Genomic DNA, 18,947 nt, shown 5'->3' on the forward strand with positions numbered 1-18,947 from the left:
ATAGTGGTATTAAAAATATTAAATTATATCGTGTGTTACATGATATTTATTCGTATCTTTCAAATTGGCCACATTTAATCTTTACAATGGGTATTGTAATAGAAAAGTATAGGCCTTTCTTCTTTCTTTCATCTCCAAATACTCCAAACGTACGTGTGAAAGTCAAATCAATTTCTGATCGACTCTCCGCTTAATGTGCACTTTATGACGTGAGTTCACTTATATATGTCTGACCTCAACTCTGAATCGCACTGTCATTCCAGTTCGGTAAATTGGAGTTTAAAGCTTTATTCTATGAAATGATACAGCAATGTTAAGGAATAACTGTAATATAATCAATATTAAATGCAACAATGATCAGCATCCTCAGTTCAAGCAGAGGGCATCCATTGCAGAACGGAGGCCTCTCCCCATAGATTTTTAATAAGACATATAAAGAGACACAGAGATTTAATTGTGGTCTGAATCCAGCCTCTTGAGACGACGTTAATAAGGTTCTTTTTTTTCAAATTTGATATATTATGGGGTACTAAATGTTTTACTTTGCTATCAAATTATAATATGGGGTAATAAGTTTTTCTGATACATCTTTTTATTAAAATTTGTCTTCTTCCTTCCTTCACAGTATCTTACATGCTTTTTCTTTCTTTCATCTATTATAAAAATTTCCCCCCCCATAAGCAACGTTAATAAGGTTGCACGTACACCTTACAGACGAACGTCTTAAGATGCGCCTGCGATTCTGTGATCTTCACTACAGAACCTTAAGGCTCCAGCGACCGTGTCTTCTGCGCACTGTGGCCAGCTCAAGCGTCTTAAACTGCAACAATGATGCGCTCAAATAAATCACGTACCAAAACAGGTTTATAAGAATGCGGAGGTCATCGAAACCACTGGAATGACTGGATTGTCTCAATTTTCGTGTCTCAAATTCGCAAACGAATTTTCCCTGCGAGCATTTTTAGTAACAAAATTATAAGAAAGCATCTTTAAGTTAATTATTAATAATTAAGCACACTGCATTACAAACACTCTTCATTTTAATTTGATATTTACTTTTGGTAAGGTAGCCGTATGAAAACGCATCTCAATTTTTTTTACAATTGACACCACTATTATCACTGGTCTCTTTTATTTACAAGTGCAATTATGCCAAAGTTTATTTTATAAAAACAGTAAAAAAAACAAAATTTATAGTAAAATTTTGTATGGCGCATTTTTCTGTTTGTCTGTCATGAATTCTTCGTATAATTTTTCAGAAGAAAAAATTACAACATTTCATATTGTCTATTACTATTAAATATGTATACGTTGAAGTCATATAATTGTACAAGTTTATTACGAGCCGGAGAACTAAAGTAATTTATAATTATTGAATTAGTAAAATATTATACATTTTCAAAAAATTCAATGAAATTATATAATTATCTATTAGCTATACATATCGGAAAAAGTAGTGGACGTGCGATGGTTTTAAATAAACATAAACATCTGAATATTTTGCAGATCCAAAGGTATATCGCTGACTAGGCGTAAGGTAGTTAAAACATATACCAATGACGCGACAAAATATTAAGGTCGAAATAGAAAACTAAAATAAACACATTTACTTTATTGTGTAATTGAAAAAATTTGCATGAAATCCAAAACGCTGTAAGCAGACCGCTTCAAACCGGTTATACTATAAAATCTTTAGAAGATGCCTATGTCCAGCAGTTGAAGTCTTACGGCTGAAATGATGGTGATGATGATGAAAATCAAAAAAGTTAAATTGAATAGAATAAAGGTGATATGTTTAACAGTGTTGTGCCGCGGTTTTAATGTTTACAGAAGCTTAGCCCCGGTCTTCAAATGTATAAAAAATATCACAAGGTTAAGATCATACCTCGTAAGTGAAGCGTGATCGGTAAAAAGATTTAAAATCCAGTCCGGTTGAAAATGACCTCTGAAAGACCGACTTGCTAAGGCCTCACTTTATTGTATTTTTTATGTCACGAATAAAACGCAGTTTTTAGAGATGTATCTGTAATACGAGATGTGTGAAGTAATTTGTCATGAAAATATTTGGTAAATATGTTTTAAAAATGTACTTTAAGAAGTAAATTCTTGAAACTAATGTAGATAATTATTTAAAATAAAAATGCTTGTATACTAATATGCCAACGTCGTCAGCAAAACTTATTTAAGAGTGATTTTCCGTTACAAAATTAATTTATTAGCATCCAAATAAATACCTTGGTTATGGGATTTTCAATTTACTTGCTTTTTTATTATAATATCTCTTCAGTGAATAAATTATATAAATAAATAAAGAAATAGTTAACTTAAAATATTCTAAATGCAAGAAACTGGTTTTTATCAATAATTTCTCAATCATCTTGCTTAAATGTCAAACCTGTTGTAAATGATTGTGTCATGAGTTATTCAGTCAAATTTCCAATTCATTTGAATATTTTATATGCTTAATATATGTTAATTATAATATCTATATACATACATTTTTAAATATATATATATATATATATATATATATATATATATATATATGTGTGTGTGTGTGTGTGTGTGTTTTTTTTTTTTTTTTTTTTTATGTGTTTATGATACGTTTACGTATCATAGGGCCTGATGTTGGTGCCCCGTATGTCGGACTCGATCTAGATCAATACCGACTAAAAACAATCCTCTCTCTTCGGTATCCCTGGTCCCCACGGCATGGCCGTTAGGCATTACTTCGCGGGGGGGATTTAGCCGCAGCTTTCACTGATAGAGTGGCTGTTCAGGCCAACTTCCTCCGCTCTTGCTCTATTTTACGCAACTCCTTTAGCACCGTCGTACAGTACGCGCTCGTAAGTTCCCAGGCCGAAGGCGAGGATAGCATTGTAGCTATCAGAGTTTCAGGATAGATTTTGCATCCTACACCTTCTTCCCAAGACCTCCTGGCTTCGTTAAATCGGGGGCAGACGAAAAAGACATGCTCTGCATCTTCAATCATTCCGACACAATTAGGACAGTCAGGGGAATCTTCGTATTTGAACCTATGGAGATACGCTCGATAACAGCCGTGGCCGGATATCATCTGAGTCAGGTAGTAGTTCAACTCTCCATGATCTCGGTTTACCCATGACTCTAGGTTTGGTATAAGCTTACGCGTCCATTTTCCTTTCGTCGACTTATCCCAGGACGATTGCCACTGTTGCAAGCTTTTCAGTCTTCCCCGAATTCTAAGTTCAGCTGAAGTTGGGTCTGATTTGCTTTTTTTGCTACGGTACAGATCAGTTCTTTCGTCTGCAAGAAGCGCAACTGGAACCATACCTGCTATCACGCATGCTGCATCCTCCGATACTGTACGAAAGGCGCTAGCTACCCGTAGAGTGCTGACTCTATAAACAGAGGCGATTTTCCGTCGGGACTCCTGTTTGCTCAGTGCGTCGGACCATATGGGTACTCCGTACATAAGCACTGACGTAGTCACCGACGCTAATAACTTCCTTCTGTTTTGCTTGGGACCTCCGACATTAGGCATGAGTCGGCAGAGTTTAGTTGTCACCAGAGACGCTTTCGCTGCTGCTCTCTCAGCCTGATCTTTAAAGTTTAGCCTATGGTCGATCATTACTCCTAGGTACCGTATAGCTGGTTGAGTTGCGATTTCACAGCTGCCGACATTGAGTGTGATGGTCTCCGCAACTCTCCTGCCAGTAATGAGCACTGCTTCCGTCTTCTGCTCAGCCAGTTCTAGTCCGACTGACCTCATCCACAGGGTGATTACTTGGAAGGATCTTTCAAATGCCCACTTCACTTCCTCCACGTGTTTCGCTACTATAACGACTGCTAGATCATCAGCGAATGCGACGAGTTTAGTTTCGCTGGGTAGATGTTTCTTTAGGAGTCCATCGTACATAGCGTTCCACAAAAGTGGCCCCAGTACTGACCCCTGTGGGACGCCTCCGGTGACTTTGTACTCCTCTGTCCCGATTTCCGTAGTGTATATGAGGACCCTATCAGAGAAGTAACTAGCGACTATTTTACGTAGGTATAGAGGTACATTCAGTGAGCTAAGTGCCCCCATGATGACCTCCCATTCTGCTGAGTTAAAGGCGTTTTTAATGTCCAAGGTGGCAACCAGGCAGTATTTTATCGAGCCTCTCTTCCATCTTTTCCCAGACACTGCTAGTTTTGCTATATTGACTACTTGCTCTATAGCGTCCAGCGTAGACCGGCCTTTTCTGAACCCATATTGTGAGTTAGCTAGGTGGGGTTCAACTGCTGCTTCGATCCTGCTGTGGATAATACGTTCTAGTATTTTCCCCGCAGTATCCAGCATACAGAGGGGCCGGTATGACGATGGCTCGTCTGGTGGCTTCTTACCTTTAGGGAGAAGTACCAGTCTCTGTCGTTTCCACGCGGTAGGAAAGGTGCCTTCCAGTAAGCAGCTATTGTAGGCCTCCAAGAAGACTCCTGGTGTTGCTACAATAGCTTGCTTAAGAGCTACGTTGGGGATCCCATCCGGTCCCGGAGCTTTGTTGTTTCCAACCCTACCGCATGCTACCATTAGCTCCTTCTCGGTAATAGGGGGGATTTCATTCGGATCCACAATCCCTAGTTGAAAGGAGGATTTTGGTTGCGTGGGGGACAGAGCTCTGACAATTCTTCCTAGTAGAATAGGACAAGTGGGCGTTGTATTCTCATGTCTCAGTTGTTTAACTACAACCTGGTACGGCTTGCCCCATGGATTCTTTTCAACCTCTTCCAACAATATTTTCCACGCGTTTCTCTTGCTCTCTTTAATGGATTTATTTAATTTTAATCGCGCTACCTTATATTTGTCGTAGAGCTGCTCGAATTGTGGTGTTTTCCGAGCCCGTTGGGAGGTTCTACGCGCCTTAACACATATTTTCCTAAGCTCAGCAATGTTATCATTCCACCAGTACACCGGTGGGGTTCGGTTGTTGTTGCGTCGCCTTGGCATTGTTGCATCGCAGGCCTCGGTCAGCCTCCTTATGATTTCAGCCGCCTTTTCACTGGCACTTTTGGAAAGCAGTGGTCGATCCTCGAGTGCTATCTTGAACAGGCCGGGATCATACATGCTAGTCCTCCAACCCACTGAGCCAGTTCTTGTGTGTGGTACTCTATTTGTATTTGGCTTACATGATACCTCCCAGTATATGGCACAGTGGTCGCTAGCGGTGTAAGTATCCGAGATCTCCCAACTGTTATTTCCTCTTGCCAGTGTACTGCTGACGAAAGTGAGATCCACAATTGAGCTCGCCTCGCCTCTTGTGAACGTGGGTTTATCGCCTGTATTAAGTAAGGCGACGTCCAACAGTGACATCGCTTCCAGAAGCTGGCAACCTCTAGTGTTAGTAGCTTTACTACCCCAGTCCACTGCCCAAGCGTTAAAATCTCCAGCTATAGCTACCGGGGAGTACATTCGGGCATCCTCCACTAATTTGGCCAGGAACCGGACGAACTCATCGTGTGTTAGGCTAGGTGGTGCATAGCAACTGTAGAAATGTACTCCATTAAATTTGGCTCTTACAAATCCAGAACAATTATTTTGATTACCCTGGAGAGGTTTAGTGCCACATGCCCAGATGACAGCTTTTCCTTCCTTATCGGTGATCCAGTTTAGGCCACTGATGTGCTTATAGGGTTCCGAAATTAGTACTATGTCTAATTTTAGCTCCCGTACAGTCTGCATGAGTAGGTCTTGGGCAACCTCACAATGATTAAGATTAATTTGTAGTACCTTGATCATTTTTGAGGCTGTCTTAACATCTGAAGTGCTTTTTTAAATACAGGGCAATGACCACATCCTGCAATGTGAGCACAGTCTTCGGAATTCCCAATGTCAACACAGAGGACACATCGGGCTTCCTTACCGCACTCTTTGGCTTTGTGGCCTATTTCCCCACATTTGATGCAGCTCTTCGATCTGTCATGTTTGTTGCTGCATTTGTTTGCAACGTGACCATAGTGCCAGCACCTGAAGCATTTTATAGGCCTTTGAGTAGCTCTTATTCTACAATTGACCCAACCTATCTTGATGTTTTGCCGCTCTGTTAAGGTTCTGGCCAATTCTGCTGCTACTCTAATAGAAGCCGTAAGTGTTCCTCCGTATGCTTTGCGAAGGGACTTGACGCAGTGTTCAGAAATATGGCTTCCTCCGCCAGTTATTTTCTGTAGGGCTTCTACGATTTCAGGCACCGTCGTGGTTTCGTCTAGGTCCTTAATCTCTAATTCCTGTTCAGGTACTTTGCATACTACCGTAGCATCTTTTCCAAGAACTGTGGAAATGGTGTTTCTTATCTCCTGCGTTTTATCTTTTTGATTTTTCGCTAGGATAAGAAGCATATCGCCCGTAGCCGTCCTTCTAATTTTATCAACACATTTGCCTATATGATCCGCGGAAGTATCTTTTTTGACCCGCTTAAGGATCTCGGCGTACTGATCCTTCTGGCTTGGGCGAATGATAAGAGCACTCGGACGCGTTACTACTTTTTTCTTGGGTTGCTTTTTCTTTTTTACCTCTTTCCACTCCGAGTGATCGTGTGGAAGTGGCGGCTTTGGCTTCAGCTCTGACCTTACCGTAACTGCTAAGTCCGTTGTATTAGCTTTTCGCAGTTTCGGTGCCTGGCTGATCTCCAAGGGTGAAGAGCGTTCCGTCCTTTTGACTTTTCGCGTTTTTCGGCTCTTCAGTGTTGCCGATTTGCTTTCTTCTTCGGTTTCTTTTACAGTCGTGTCCGAATACAATCTGTATAGAGACGGTGACGTTTGCACTTCTCCTACAGATGTGGTGGCGTTTGATTTTCCGACGCTTCCAATTTCCCTGGTGATCTTTGCAAACGATGTACCTAGCGCGGCCACATGTTTGCGGATCTCTCCATGAACGTTTAATTTGCCCTTTATGTACTCCGCCAGGGCAGTGATTGTATTTTCATGGAGCTGTAATGCCTTCTTAAGCTCCATATTACTTTCATTTTTGTTTGTTTTTTGATTAATTTATCCATGCTGTTCCCACGAGAACCTAGGGAAATATACAGTCCGCTTCGGCAGAGCCCCGGTTACCGAAGTAAGGCCACTTAAGTACGCCTGAGGTGGGACCTGGTACCCTCAGGGGAGCGCTTGCGACGACCATTCCCTGTCGCCTTCCAGTCCTGGGCACGCTAGACCACTGACATCGGGTTGTGTTTTGTCCGCGAGGGCTATTTTATTTCACCCCTACCCTGTTTCGCAAATTGCGACTCTCGGGCTTTCCCCTATCCGCAACCTTGGGGACGCGCCACGTAGCAGTACACCTCAGCCCGTGGGGTGTGTGTGTGTGTGTGCGCGCGCGTATGTGTGTGTGTGTGTGTGTGTGTGTGTGTGTGTGTGTGTGTGTGTGTGTGTAGTTTCATTAATAATTTCTAAAATCTTGACTTAACATAATATCCTTCATCCTTCAGTTACGCCTATGAGTTATGTAATCAAAAGTTTATTTCATTATTTATAATATTATTGAAGAGTATTTGGAAACATTTTTACACTTAATTAGCAACAGAGTCTATCACCCAATGATCAATTATGCAAAATGAACGAATATATACCTAAAGTTATTTCATTCGTTCACTTCTGTTCTGTGCAAATATCGACACCTCCGTAAAACCTACTATTATAGTTTCTTAATAAAGAAATCAATCAATCACCTTGTACATCAAATAATCAAAACAAATACGATGAAATATTATTTCAAAATAAGCTTTCGAACTGTGTGTCAAGTTTCGACTCACTTCGCATTAGTATGGAAATTCTCAAACCACACGTGCATAGATTATTTCAACCGTCAATAGCAGCTAATACAGGAAAGAACCTAAAACGTTATTAGTTAACAGCTATTCTGCGATTATTATTGAAGCTTCTATTGCACAACCCCACATTTTTATTATATAAACTATTTTCAAAACTTAAATTTAAATATATTTTTTTCACCTTGATATGTGTGATTTACGATTTAAAAATATTACATGACAAAATATTTCAGTAACTACAAATAATTCAGTCAATCTTTCTTTTTTCTATTACAGATAAAGAAACGCCAGACACCGTGTTGTTATTATAATACAAAATAATACTTTTTTTTAATCTGTATCTCGACGATGGACTGAATATACACATCAAGATGGGAAGGAGAAACATGAGTATGATGCGATTGGGAAGGTGTGTGGCATTTCTGGCTGCTGCCGCTTTCCTTCTGCCGTTCACAATTCTGCTAATGGTATTCGACCAGCAGTACAACTTCACTTACAGCTCGAAGCGAATATTCTATCAGGAGGTGAGTATTATAAATACTAATTGAAAAGTAATAAAAAGTGGTTATTTTTATTTTTGTCACTTCTTGTTTTAATCGATCACCAGCGGTTCTGACAGTTAAAATAATATAAATTACGACAGAAAATATAAATTAATGTTTAGTACATATCACAGTGTGATAACTTTAGTCAATCATCACACGCGATACAAATGAATTATTTTTGTATATTTTGTATTTTTATTGACACCCACTTTTAAATGACAGTATAAATTTTAAGCGCGTGAACTGTCAAATGCGCCAATTTTTTAAAGCGTTAGTTTTTTATTTAGATTTACTGTTTTTAAGTTACTGCGTAATTTTCTTTTTTTTCATAAGAACTTTTTTGTACTAAGTATTAGGAAAGTTATAAAAAAAGACAAATGAAGTAGGTAAAGTCGTTCTCAAGTAATGGTTTGATCAAGGTAATAAGGATTTATTTTCAAATATGTAAATAGATTACCTCGCTTTATGCAACTTAAAGATAATTTAAATAAAATAAAAATTAAGAACAAATAAATATTTATGATGAAGTCTTTACCAGGCAGGACTTGAACGGACTTGACGTATGTTTCACTTTCGCCTTGTTTAAGCGTTCTGTTCGCGAACAATGTTTATTAAACTTACTACAATGTGTATAATACTTAATATTCGAACTGATTGGCCCATAAAGCCCACATGATACCGTTAAATGTATATTTCAAAATTTCTTCTTTTGCAGAGCGACTTCTATAAAATTAACGGGACGCTTTACGCCCCCGCATACACGTTAACGACACCCACTAATATACGGACGAAGGTAACTGAAAAAATATTGAGTGTCGAACGACACGTAACTTGAGACTAACACTGCACCTGTGCTTCCTACCACGTACTAACAAAGGTCTAGTGACGACTTTGCACGAGATCCATATTTTTGATTTAAGCCTATCCCATACAGATTTGCTTTTAATGTGTCATGTACTTAGGCTTTTTATTGGCGTTGAATGAAAAAAGAGAATTTATTTTAAACCATAGTATTAGAAATCTAAAAAATATTTCCACTGAAGTATCGGCTTGGAATATAAGGCAATAAACGCATTGCCATAAGAGTATTTTAACAAATACTTCTGGTTAAAATGTCGAAGGAAAAGCTAACGTTTAATCTTCAATTTATGAGTGATTTTATTTTAATATTATCGTGTACAAAAACTTAAAGCTAAGGTAAAAAATTTAATTACTTATATTTAATAAAACTTAAATTGTCCCGTATTAATGTAAATTTAATTGCTTGCATTTCAAATCAAAACTGTGCAAGTCGAAAATATTTGGTGTAGTATGCAAATGATTAACTGTAGAATACGAAATCATTTCTTGCCCCGCCGTTAAAACCTCAAAATTGGTATGCAAGTCCCAACCTGAGGTCGTACGACATAACGGTATTCGGGTTGCAAAGACAAATAGCCTGGGAAGGATTTTACAATACAACTTGTAATAACAAAGACTATGGAAATTTTAAAAATTACAATGTAAAAAGATATTGATACAAAGTTTGATAGTCTGTATATTTGTAAACAAGATTTCTACCTACTTAATAACTCACAATGATATTATCTGGAACCAAAAGGATTAGAGAATCGAAATTTGGTGGGAATATTTCTTACGCTAAATAGCTAAGAATGAATTTTATAAAATACCACCGGCAGAAGGTTTTGAGGGCGTTCTTACCATTCTCCAAATTTAAACTATAAAATGATAGAATGAAAATTATAGCTGAGAACAATAATAAATATAGTCTTAATTAATTTGTAATGTCGAATAAGAGTACAGTAACCGGCGAATGCGGACACTTGGCATAATTTCAGAGCACCCACTTCAAACGTTTACATAGAACAAAAAATGTCTATCATTCCTGAAAAGTGTAACGTCACGTACGAATTCTGTCACGATCAAATCGTGACTGCTTGCATACTATTCGTAAAGGGTGTTCGAAAATAGGTGTAAAAGCTTTAAAGAAGTGAATTTATAACTCATTAGCTATCAACTAATATATTATAGGAGTACGATCCGAAAATCAATGGTTTCAGAAATAACCAATAAAATAATAAAACAAAACAAAAAATATAATGGCCGGTCGCATTCCAAAAAAAATTATGTGTTTAAGATTCATCACTATACATATAATAATTGAAAATACTCGTAGATGTTAAATCTTTAAAGTTTTTATGATAAGTGAAATATAAATATAGAGCTTTTTACACCTATAACTAATCACTCTGTATATACAGTCAGAGGAGATTAGTGTATTTTGTTAAAAATGGAAATGGGAATTGGAAAATGGGTAAAAATATATTTTATTCATTAAACCATATTATTATATATTTAGCATCACTTACAGTAGTGACCACTTGAGCGAAATATGAGAAGCCAGACGAGCCCAATTTATTAGAAACTAGAATCAAATTCAGCTCCTCTTTAATGACATCGTTCAATATAAACCTCCGTAACTTTTAAACGCGACCTAATCTAAAAAAGGTTCCACAACAAACTCAGACAGTTTTTTTGGCCTCTTTAACAATGTCCTCAATTATTTATTAAGCTTCATTATCACTTAAATCCATCATACCTTTTAAATTTATTACATGATAATTCATAAAGCAATGGATAGAGCTATGCTCTGAGTGTCGCTGCGAGATCGAATCAAAAATGAAGAGATCCGCAGTAGAACCAAAGTCACACATAGCTCGAAATTCTCGTTAGAAGTAGCAGTTGGTGGGGCACATCGCTATTGAAACCGATGGCCGTTGAGGTTGAAAAGTTCTCGGCGTGTGTAGGGCCCCACTCGGTAGACCATCGATATAGTTAAGGTCCTGAGGATACCGTTCATCATGTCGATTTTTGGGGGAAGTTTATGCCTTGCAGTGGACGTGTATCGATTGATATAGCGATGATGGTGACGTGAATACGTATTGAAACACCGCACACAGTTGTCAACAAACGTGTCACTAACTTTATAAATTAATTTGAATTGTTAGAAATCGATAAAATCAATATGTTCATGTAAAAATAAATGTGAGTCGTTTGTTGGTTCTTCCATCACGTAGCAACGGAGCAGTCAGTCGGAGCGCTCCCGATAAGAAAACCAAATGAGTCTCGAGAAATGCTCAATGTATGTAAATATGTTTTATATAAAAAAGCGGAGAAAGCACAAAATTGTTTTCATAGTTAAAATTCGAACTGTTGGTTTTAATACTTCGGTCGAGAAAAAAGTATTTTTGCAAATAGTATAATGAACATACTTCTAATAAAAACTCTTTAATTGTACTATTTGTATCTGGCAGTTTTTGATGATATTGAAAAGACCACATTTAAAAAAAGAAACAAGTTAGTAAATTTTGTGTCGAGCTATTTTTTATTTGTTTTTCTCCCCAAATGAGTAAATCTAATAAAGAAATACGAATTATTCTAAAATTTAACGTCAATAAAAAATAAAACTCAAAGAGAGAATACAATTATAACGTAATGGACCAGATGCAGTGTCAATAGGAGAAGTAAAAAATCCGCATTTGAAAAAACATAGGTTTCGGAATCCTATATAAAATGCGAAGGAAGTTTTTCCTCAACCTATTATGAAGTTATTTCTAAAGATTTCAACATTCAACAAGAAGCGTTTACATTCTGCAGGCGTAATATTAAGCTTCCATCTACACTTTGAAATTATTTAAATTGTAGTACTTAACACGACAAAATATAATTAGTTATGTATTTATTAATGAATCTACTTATTCTTCTTTTTCGTCGCCTTCTTTCTCTCAACTTTTCCCTTTTTTGGGCAGTGAGTGTTACTTTTTGAAACTTGCGATCGTAGGTCGGTTCAATTCCCGGGATACGATCTTATTTAATTCACACTTTATGTAGCATTGCTGCTGCTCAATTTCCAGAGGATGAGCGGCAGCGTCCCTTGCGTACCACAATAAGACAGTACGATCACCAATCAGACTGCCAAGCGTGGCGATTATTCATTCCCCCTTAGATCTTCGGGGGAAGGCTGTCTTGCAGTGAGCGTCTATGGGCTGAAACAACAGCGACGGCGACAATGCTAACTATTGTAATATAAAAATGTTATATTTCTGGACATAACGTCGTGGGAAATCGCTGGATGCAGGCAGTGCAAGAGTGGTGTTCGTGACGATCATTAGGGAAAGCGTATGATGATTATTGCTGAAATAAAACAATATCCTCTTTCCATTCGTGCTCGTCTTTGTAAAAGTCTGGGGCCTCTGCTACTCCCGCTAAGTGTTATATGGCTCTGTGTTTAGCGGAGTGAGAACATTCATTTACCGACTTATTAGTGACAGTTTTGATGATGTCTGTCCATCTCGTTGGAGAGCGTTCCTTCCACTTTACCTTTCACCACCAAACGTTCCATTGAGTTCTCATTACGGGTGATATGTCCAAAGAACTTGAGGTTTCGTATTTGCACAGTCGACGACAAACTTTTTTTGTATTAAGTTCCTTGAAAATCGAAACGTTGATTCACGGATTCGCCGCATCCGTCTCAAGAACCACATCTTCAAGGCGTCAATTATCTGATGGTCCATAATCCTCAGCGTCTAGGAGTTAACTCCGTATAAAAAGCAATTCGCAAATATATCAAGGATTAATTAAATATGTACTCAATGGGATTCAACGCCCGGTACAAGTTAATTAAACCGCTCGTAACGATAATAATCGATAATAATGAGACTATCCTGATAATAAATAATGAGTTAATTAGCTTAAAGATATTATCGATCAAATAATTAAATTACTTCTTTTAGATAACGAATAACAATCACAGTTACATTTTTATGAAACTATTAGCGGTGATAAACATACATTGATATCAAATTCAATTAACCTAACATTTTTAATGTTCGGCTATTTATGCCGCTTTAATTACCTAGGCTTTTAGATACGTTAAAAAATTATGACACTGTGTATTCCTTTTTAATTTTGTTTTATTTAGTTTATAAGCCAATAAACAAATTCACTGTTCCGCTTCTCTACGACATGTATTAAATAATTTTCAACCAAGGGTAAAGCTTCTTGTCCGTTTTTCATACCGTTGTATCACGAAAATGCGTGCCGCCCGTGACTAGAGGAACCAGCGTAAATGTGGCACGGCATACACGGTGTAAGAATGTACAGTTAACCCTTAAAGGCGTGGTTATGTAGTAAACAAAGTTTATTTTAAAACGAACATAGTCAAGGTTACGTAAGATATAAATTAAGAAGTTATGTATTCTTTCATACGTTTTTATCTATGGCTATCAACGTGCGGTTGGTATCAGATTTTTTTTTGATAATTAGATAGAACTAATTATTGGCAACAACATGCATTTAAAGGTTATAGGTTGGTTGCACTGCACGCACTGTCTATATGAAACAAGTATAATAACAAGTATGTAAAAAATACAAGGATAATACATTACATTAATTAATTAAATATTCTTCAAGTAGACCGGGCTGGTAAACAGGTCACGAATATTAATATTTCTTACAGGCAAATGTTTTTGGAAGTTATGATCATTTAAAATATTACCACAAAAACGTTATTTATGTGAGGTGTATATACTAAGCATATGTTCAGAATTACGTTGTACTTTTTATTATGTACACCCTAAACTTTCTTTTCCTTCGTGACTCCATCCAAAGGTTGTCTGGTAGAGATCTCCTCGAGACAAGACCGCATTTTGTATCACTGCTGTATAAACTATTTATTACTATTTATTATATTTTTTGGTACGTAACTTCATTATGGTCATCATGTGAGCCAATGGACGTCCACTGCAAGGCCTGCTCTGAAGATCTGAACTGATCTGAACTGCATATAGCTATTTCCTGCGATCATGACTATCATATTAGATGTATTTTATTATTATGGTGTAGAAGAAAGTACAAATAAATAAAATAAATATATGTTTAATTTGGACCTTATTATCTTACATTAACTTATATTTTCGCGCAACGTTTTTATTACTTTAAATAGAAGGTGAGTGACGATGCGCTGGGCCAGGTGACTCGGCAAAAAGAAGCGAGCGTTGTAACCGCAAGCCGGCTTGCCTTATTACAGGGCAGCGTTGAATAACGGATCGCCTTGACACTGCGCGATTTCTTCCGCGCATACCGGCTTTGTGGTTTATTTCGCAATTAAATGTTTTTAAGTACTCTTTTACCAACTAAGATTGTATGCAAATACGTAGCAAGTAATTTTGATAAACAAATTAGTAATTTAAATGAAGCTTTAACATACACTTTATACTTAAATATGAGCTACATTCCTTATTATTGAGATAGTATTCTTTTTCGACATTATTTATTACAGGTAAGTTAGGACCTGAAATCTGTATCAAGGGGACAAGTATAAAAAATAATTAAAATAACTTTGCGTCTAGTTTACAATAGGTTTACAATACATTTTTCTAACTTGTTACACAAATGTTACAGAAAAGATTATCCACATAAAATATAAATTATGTCCTAAATATTTTCATTAACATTTTATTTAAAACTTAATCCACACATGGTTTTTGTAATAGGTGAAGACACTTTAAAGAGGTTAATATATAATTTATTTGTCTGCAAAATGCTTTAAAGCCTTTGCACTTATTTCCAACCACTAAATAAATCATTCCTAAATATGCTACATTTATTAATTTTTCTATTGAAATACAGGCCTGTTGCTAATTTGGCAATACAAAATGTTTAAAGACGTTTACAATAATTAATTTTAAAACGTAGTAATCAGAATTTGTTAAAAGATTGTATTATCATAACGTTACTTATTTTTTTTATGAATATTTTGATTTTTGTATAACATCTATCATACAATAATTGACAGCAAATGAGCTATATATTCCCATCTTTAAAGCTTTTACATCTATAACCAATCACGTGTCACTATGTGAAAATAATTTTCAAGTAATATTTATGTATTTAACCCATTTTGGTCAAAATTTATTAGCGTGCCGTCTCGTTAAAATCTCGTTTACTTGCACTAGTGCTCCTTTCTCGCTGGTAATTTATAAACATCTCTCTATGTAAGAGAGATAGCAAACCCTGACACATGAGGCGTGTTTACTAGACAGATGGACGCTGCAAATAGAATATGTTTATAACGAATCCGTTCATTGTCTGCGTACGAGGAATTAGCGCGATACGGAATAAATAGCATGCATTGCAAATATTCTATGATTAATATTAAACTATTAGTAGATAAATATGTTTTAATTTGTTAATATAAGACGTTCATAGCTGAAAAACGAGTATGGATCAGCTTCCAATATGAAAGGAGTATTGCACAAACTTATGGTTTAAAATTAATGTCAAGTCAAACTTAAAACTACTTCATCATTATCATATCATCCTTAGGACGTCCAATCGTGAACAAAGGTCTCCCCCACAGATTTAATATTCCTTCCTTATGTTTCCGCTGCGTTGGTCCATTGCCTCCACCTAAGGCATAAGGTGTGCCATTTGACCTGGGCACTGCCTATTGAACTTGCCAAATTGCTAGGCGATGTCAGTAATTTTAGTTTATCACCTCTCCTCATATCTGATTCGATCTTGTAGAAAATTTCTAAGCATTGCTCTCTCCGTGGCCTATTGAACGACAGTAAGCTTGCTAATGAGGCTAAGAGTGAGAAACTACGTTCTGTGTATTTAGTCATCACTAGTAACACAAATCAGTCTAATGAATAATGTGTGTTACCAGTGGTACTAAGCAAAAAACTAATGTATATACTTTAATTTTATGCTTAGTAATAATGCTGATTAGTATAATGTTACACAAATCACGGTAAAGCGTTCTTATCGCTATACTAATTCACATCCGGGATCTAACGTGCGTCATTTCGCTAAATAAAAATTTAAAGTTCTTGACCACTATAGCTGATAAAAAATCACATACAAACTTTTATTATAGACTATCAAATCTAAATTCAAAATATCTTTAAAACTGACTTTTGAATCGTCAATTAATTTAACATAACAAGCAACAGAGAGCCGGCTAGAAACTCAACAGTTGCTCTTTTCAATTAACTAAATGCTATTAAATGCTTTACTTAAGATTAATATGATGATATGCTTTTAATTTTCGATTCAAAACTGAGTAAAAGAAAGTCTTATTATCTTATGGAGCTTTTTTAAACATGTGTTAACACGAGCCCATGAAGGGCTTGTTAAGTATTTGAAGACAAAATTTAGACGTTATGAGTTTAATTTTTTTTTGTATCGTGTATAAAATGTCTTTGTGTTATAACCAAATAAAATCAAAACAACGATCGTTTTTCGGATCCAAAGAATGTGTAAAGGCAAAAAGTAAAAGAATAACGTATTTCAAATAAACATTTAGTCATCGCGACATCGCATGGACACCGATAAAATCACCTTCGTCGAATTGTATGCTAACACGACTTACCTAAAATGTATAAACAGACAATAAAATCAAAGTTTATCATTGTAAAAATCTTTATAGGCCCAATTTAAATCCTTTCATAAAATTGATGATGACGATAACCAAAAATGTTATATCCATGACTTTATATTTATATCATATAAATTATAATCACACACAAATTAGATTCGACCTATGGCGTGAATATTATAACTTTTATCGCAGATTAATTGTAATTTTATCATTCATTCATTTATTTGATTTATTATGGATTTCCAATAAAGTTTTGATATTACAAAGTTTTAAAAGAAATTAAGGACTTATTGCTAATTTAATAATAGACGACCGCAACATGCGTTAGGTTAACCAGAATAAAGAATTTTCGAAAATAGCCTCCCCCAAGATATCTAAGGTATAAACCGTTGTCACCACTCTTGGCTGGCGGCACTCTTGATTGTGAGTAGTGGCAATCCTATATAATTAATGCACAAAATGTTAATTATATACGATTGTATCTCGGGAACCGAAACTACGACCTACGATGACAAGTGTCAGTCCTCTGCTGCTGAGCTATCTCTGCTCAATGCATTTGTTTACCTTTGTGTAATTTATAAAGTTAATAGTTATAGGCTAATACAACGCACCATGTTAAAATATTGTACAACCGGTTACAAAACGAGAGTTAAAGTAAAAATTTCTGTGAACTCGGACGTAAAAAATTGACTGAATATAATCGGCCGATTACTTTATCTTCCGAGCGCGCCTTTTTATTTTTTGCTCATCTGATTCGTTGGACGTTTTTGTTTATATTGTAACCAACCAGATTTATCGAACAAAACCTAATTAATTATAAATATATACACCCACTCACATATATTTATATATATGTATGTGGGTGTATATATAAAAAATTTTAATAGCGAAAACTTTATTAAAGAAATTTATTTACTTCTTATAATTCTATTGTATTACACCGTCGTTTGAAATTAAACCTAATTGTATATACAATATGTTCTAAATTCTGTTTTTTACTTTTTTAACTTTGATAGACACTTTTTTCACGTCGATAAAATAAGTATTATCATATTCATTCGTTAAACACGCCAGTAAGAATTGTAAAATACACTATAAATTATTTAAAATAAAAATTTTAAGTCATTTCTACTGTGTAAATAATTTTGAAATACAGATCTTAATTTTTTTTTATCTTGTAGAGTACAATTGACGACAACGGTAATTTCGTCCCCATGGGTTGAAAAAGTTAATTATTCATTTTTATATAATGACTAGAGGAAGGCCTTTGAATTGTAATAATAACAATGTCTAATCATCATCTTTTCTGCCCTAGAGCATTCTATCTAGTACATCAGTTGCAAGTAGCCTACTTCCAGTGACTTCTGGTGTAGGTCGTCCTTTTTCAGAAAATCGTTTGTCCACCCACAAGATAACGCTGCGTTTACCGATTCGTGGTCTTCACTCCAGAACTTTAGGACCCTAACATAGATCTCTTCTGCATGCAATCGCTGACTTCTGCTATATAAATTTACCCATTTCCTGGACTATGTCGATTACTTTAGATCGGCTACGAATTTCCGGTGTTAACCATAGTTGTGAAATACAAAAAGCGTTGCAGCACAAAGCTTGTAATTGCAACCTTGGCACTAGTTGGTATCTCTTATTAGCGCCGTACATTGTAGTTATTATTCACTAATTTTTGGTTAACTACGTGAAATCTTGTTAAAGATACTTCCCCCTAATAAGCATTATAGAATAATAAACCTTTTACTCTGAAGATTAATAAAATTGTAAATAAGATAATGGTTTGTTTTTTCGCGTATCTCGTGAGATTATTTGGAAGTTCATGTTCATGTTCATGTTTCATGTTCATGAAGTTCGACAAAGAGATAAATAATATCCTTATAACTAATACTAATATAAAAACTAAAGACACACAAGCATTGTGAATAGGCTTGAGAGTCGACAAAGCTATTTAATGTAATAACTTAAATTTTATTTAAAATTCAAAGTCGAGCCCTAACGTGGGTCTGTCAAGATTTTGTATTTACAAAACTCTATGTAGCATCTCATTATTGTATGCGGTACCTACTGTAATGTTAACCATCAAAATAGTATTCGCTATTTGTTCCAAAACTTTTATTTCAATCCAAAACCACTTACTAAGTTTAGTTCTCGAATTATTTCTTACCG

At 35.9% G+C, this 18,947-nt stretch overlaps 1 protein-coding gene across 2 annotated transcripts in view; it reads left to right on the forward strand.

The window, feature by feature from the left end:
- Window positions 1-18,947, forward strand: part of LOC137921506 (carbohydrate sulfotransferase 11) — a 52,913-nt gene that overhangs the window by 11,103 nt on the left and 22,863 nt on the right. Inside the window, exons 2-3 of one of the 2 annotated variants that reach the window (XM_068764285.1) lie at window positions 8,061-8,308; window positions 9,045-9,122. In XM_068764285.1, the coding sequence (XP_068620386.1) occupies window positions 8,156-8,308; window positions 9,045-9,122 (231 nt within the window). In that variant the 5' untranslated portion in view covers window positions 8,061-8,155. The remainder of the gene's footprint in view (window positions 1-8,060; window positions 8,309-9,044; window positions 9,123-18,947) is intronic. The other variant, XM_068764287.1, reaches the window with a different exon arrangement.

The sequence above is a fragment of the Battus philenor genome, unplaced genomic scaffold (genome assembly GCF_028537555.1).
Source record: "Battus philenor isolate CCGP_79_NKW_IND1 unplaced genomic scaffold, ilBatPhil1.0.hap1 SCAF_19, whole genome shotgun sequence".
NCBI classification, from domain to species: domain Eukaryota; kingdom Metazoa; phylum Arthropoda; class Insecta; order Lepidoptera; family Papilionidae; genus Battus; species Battus philenor.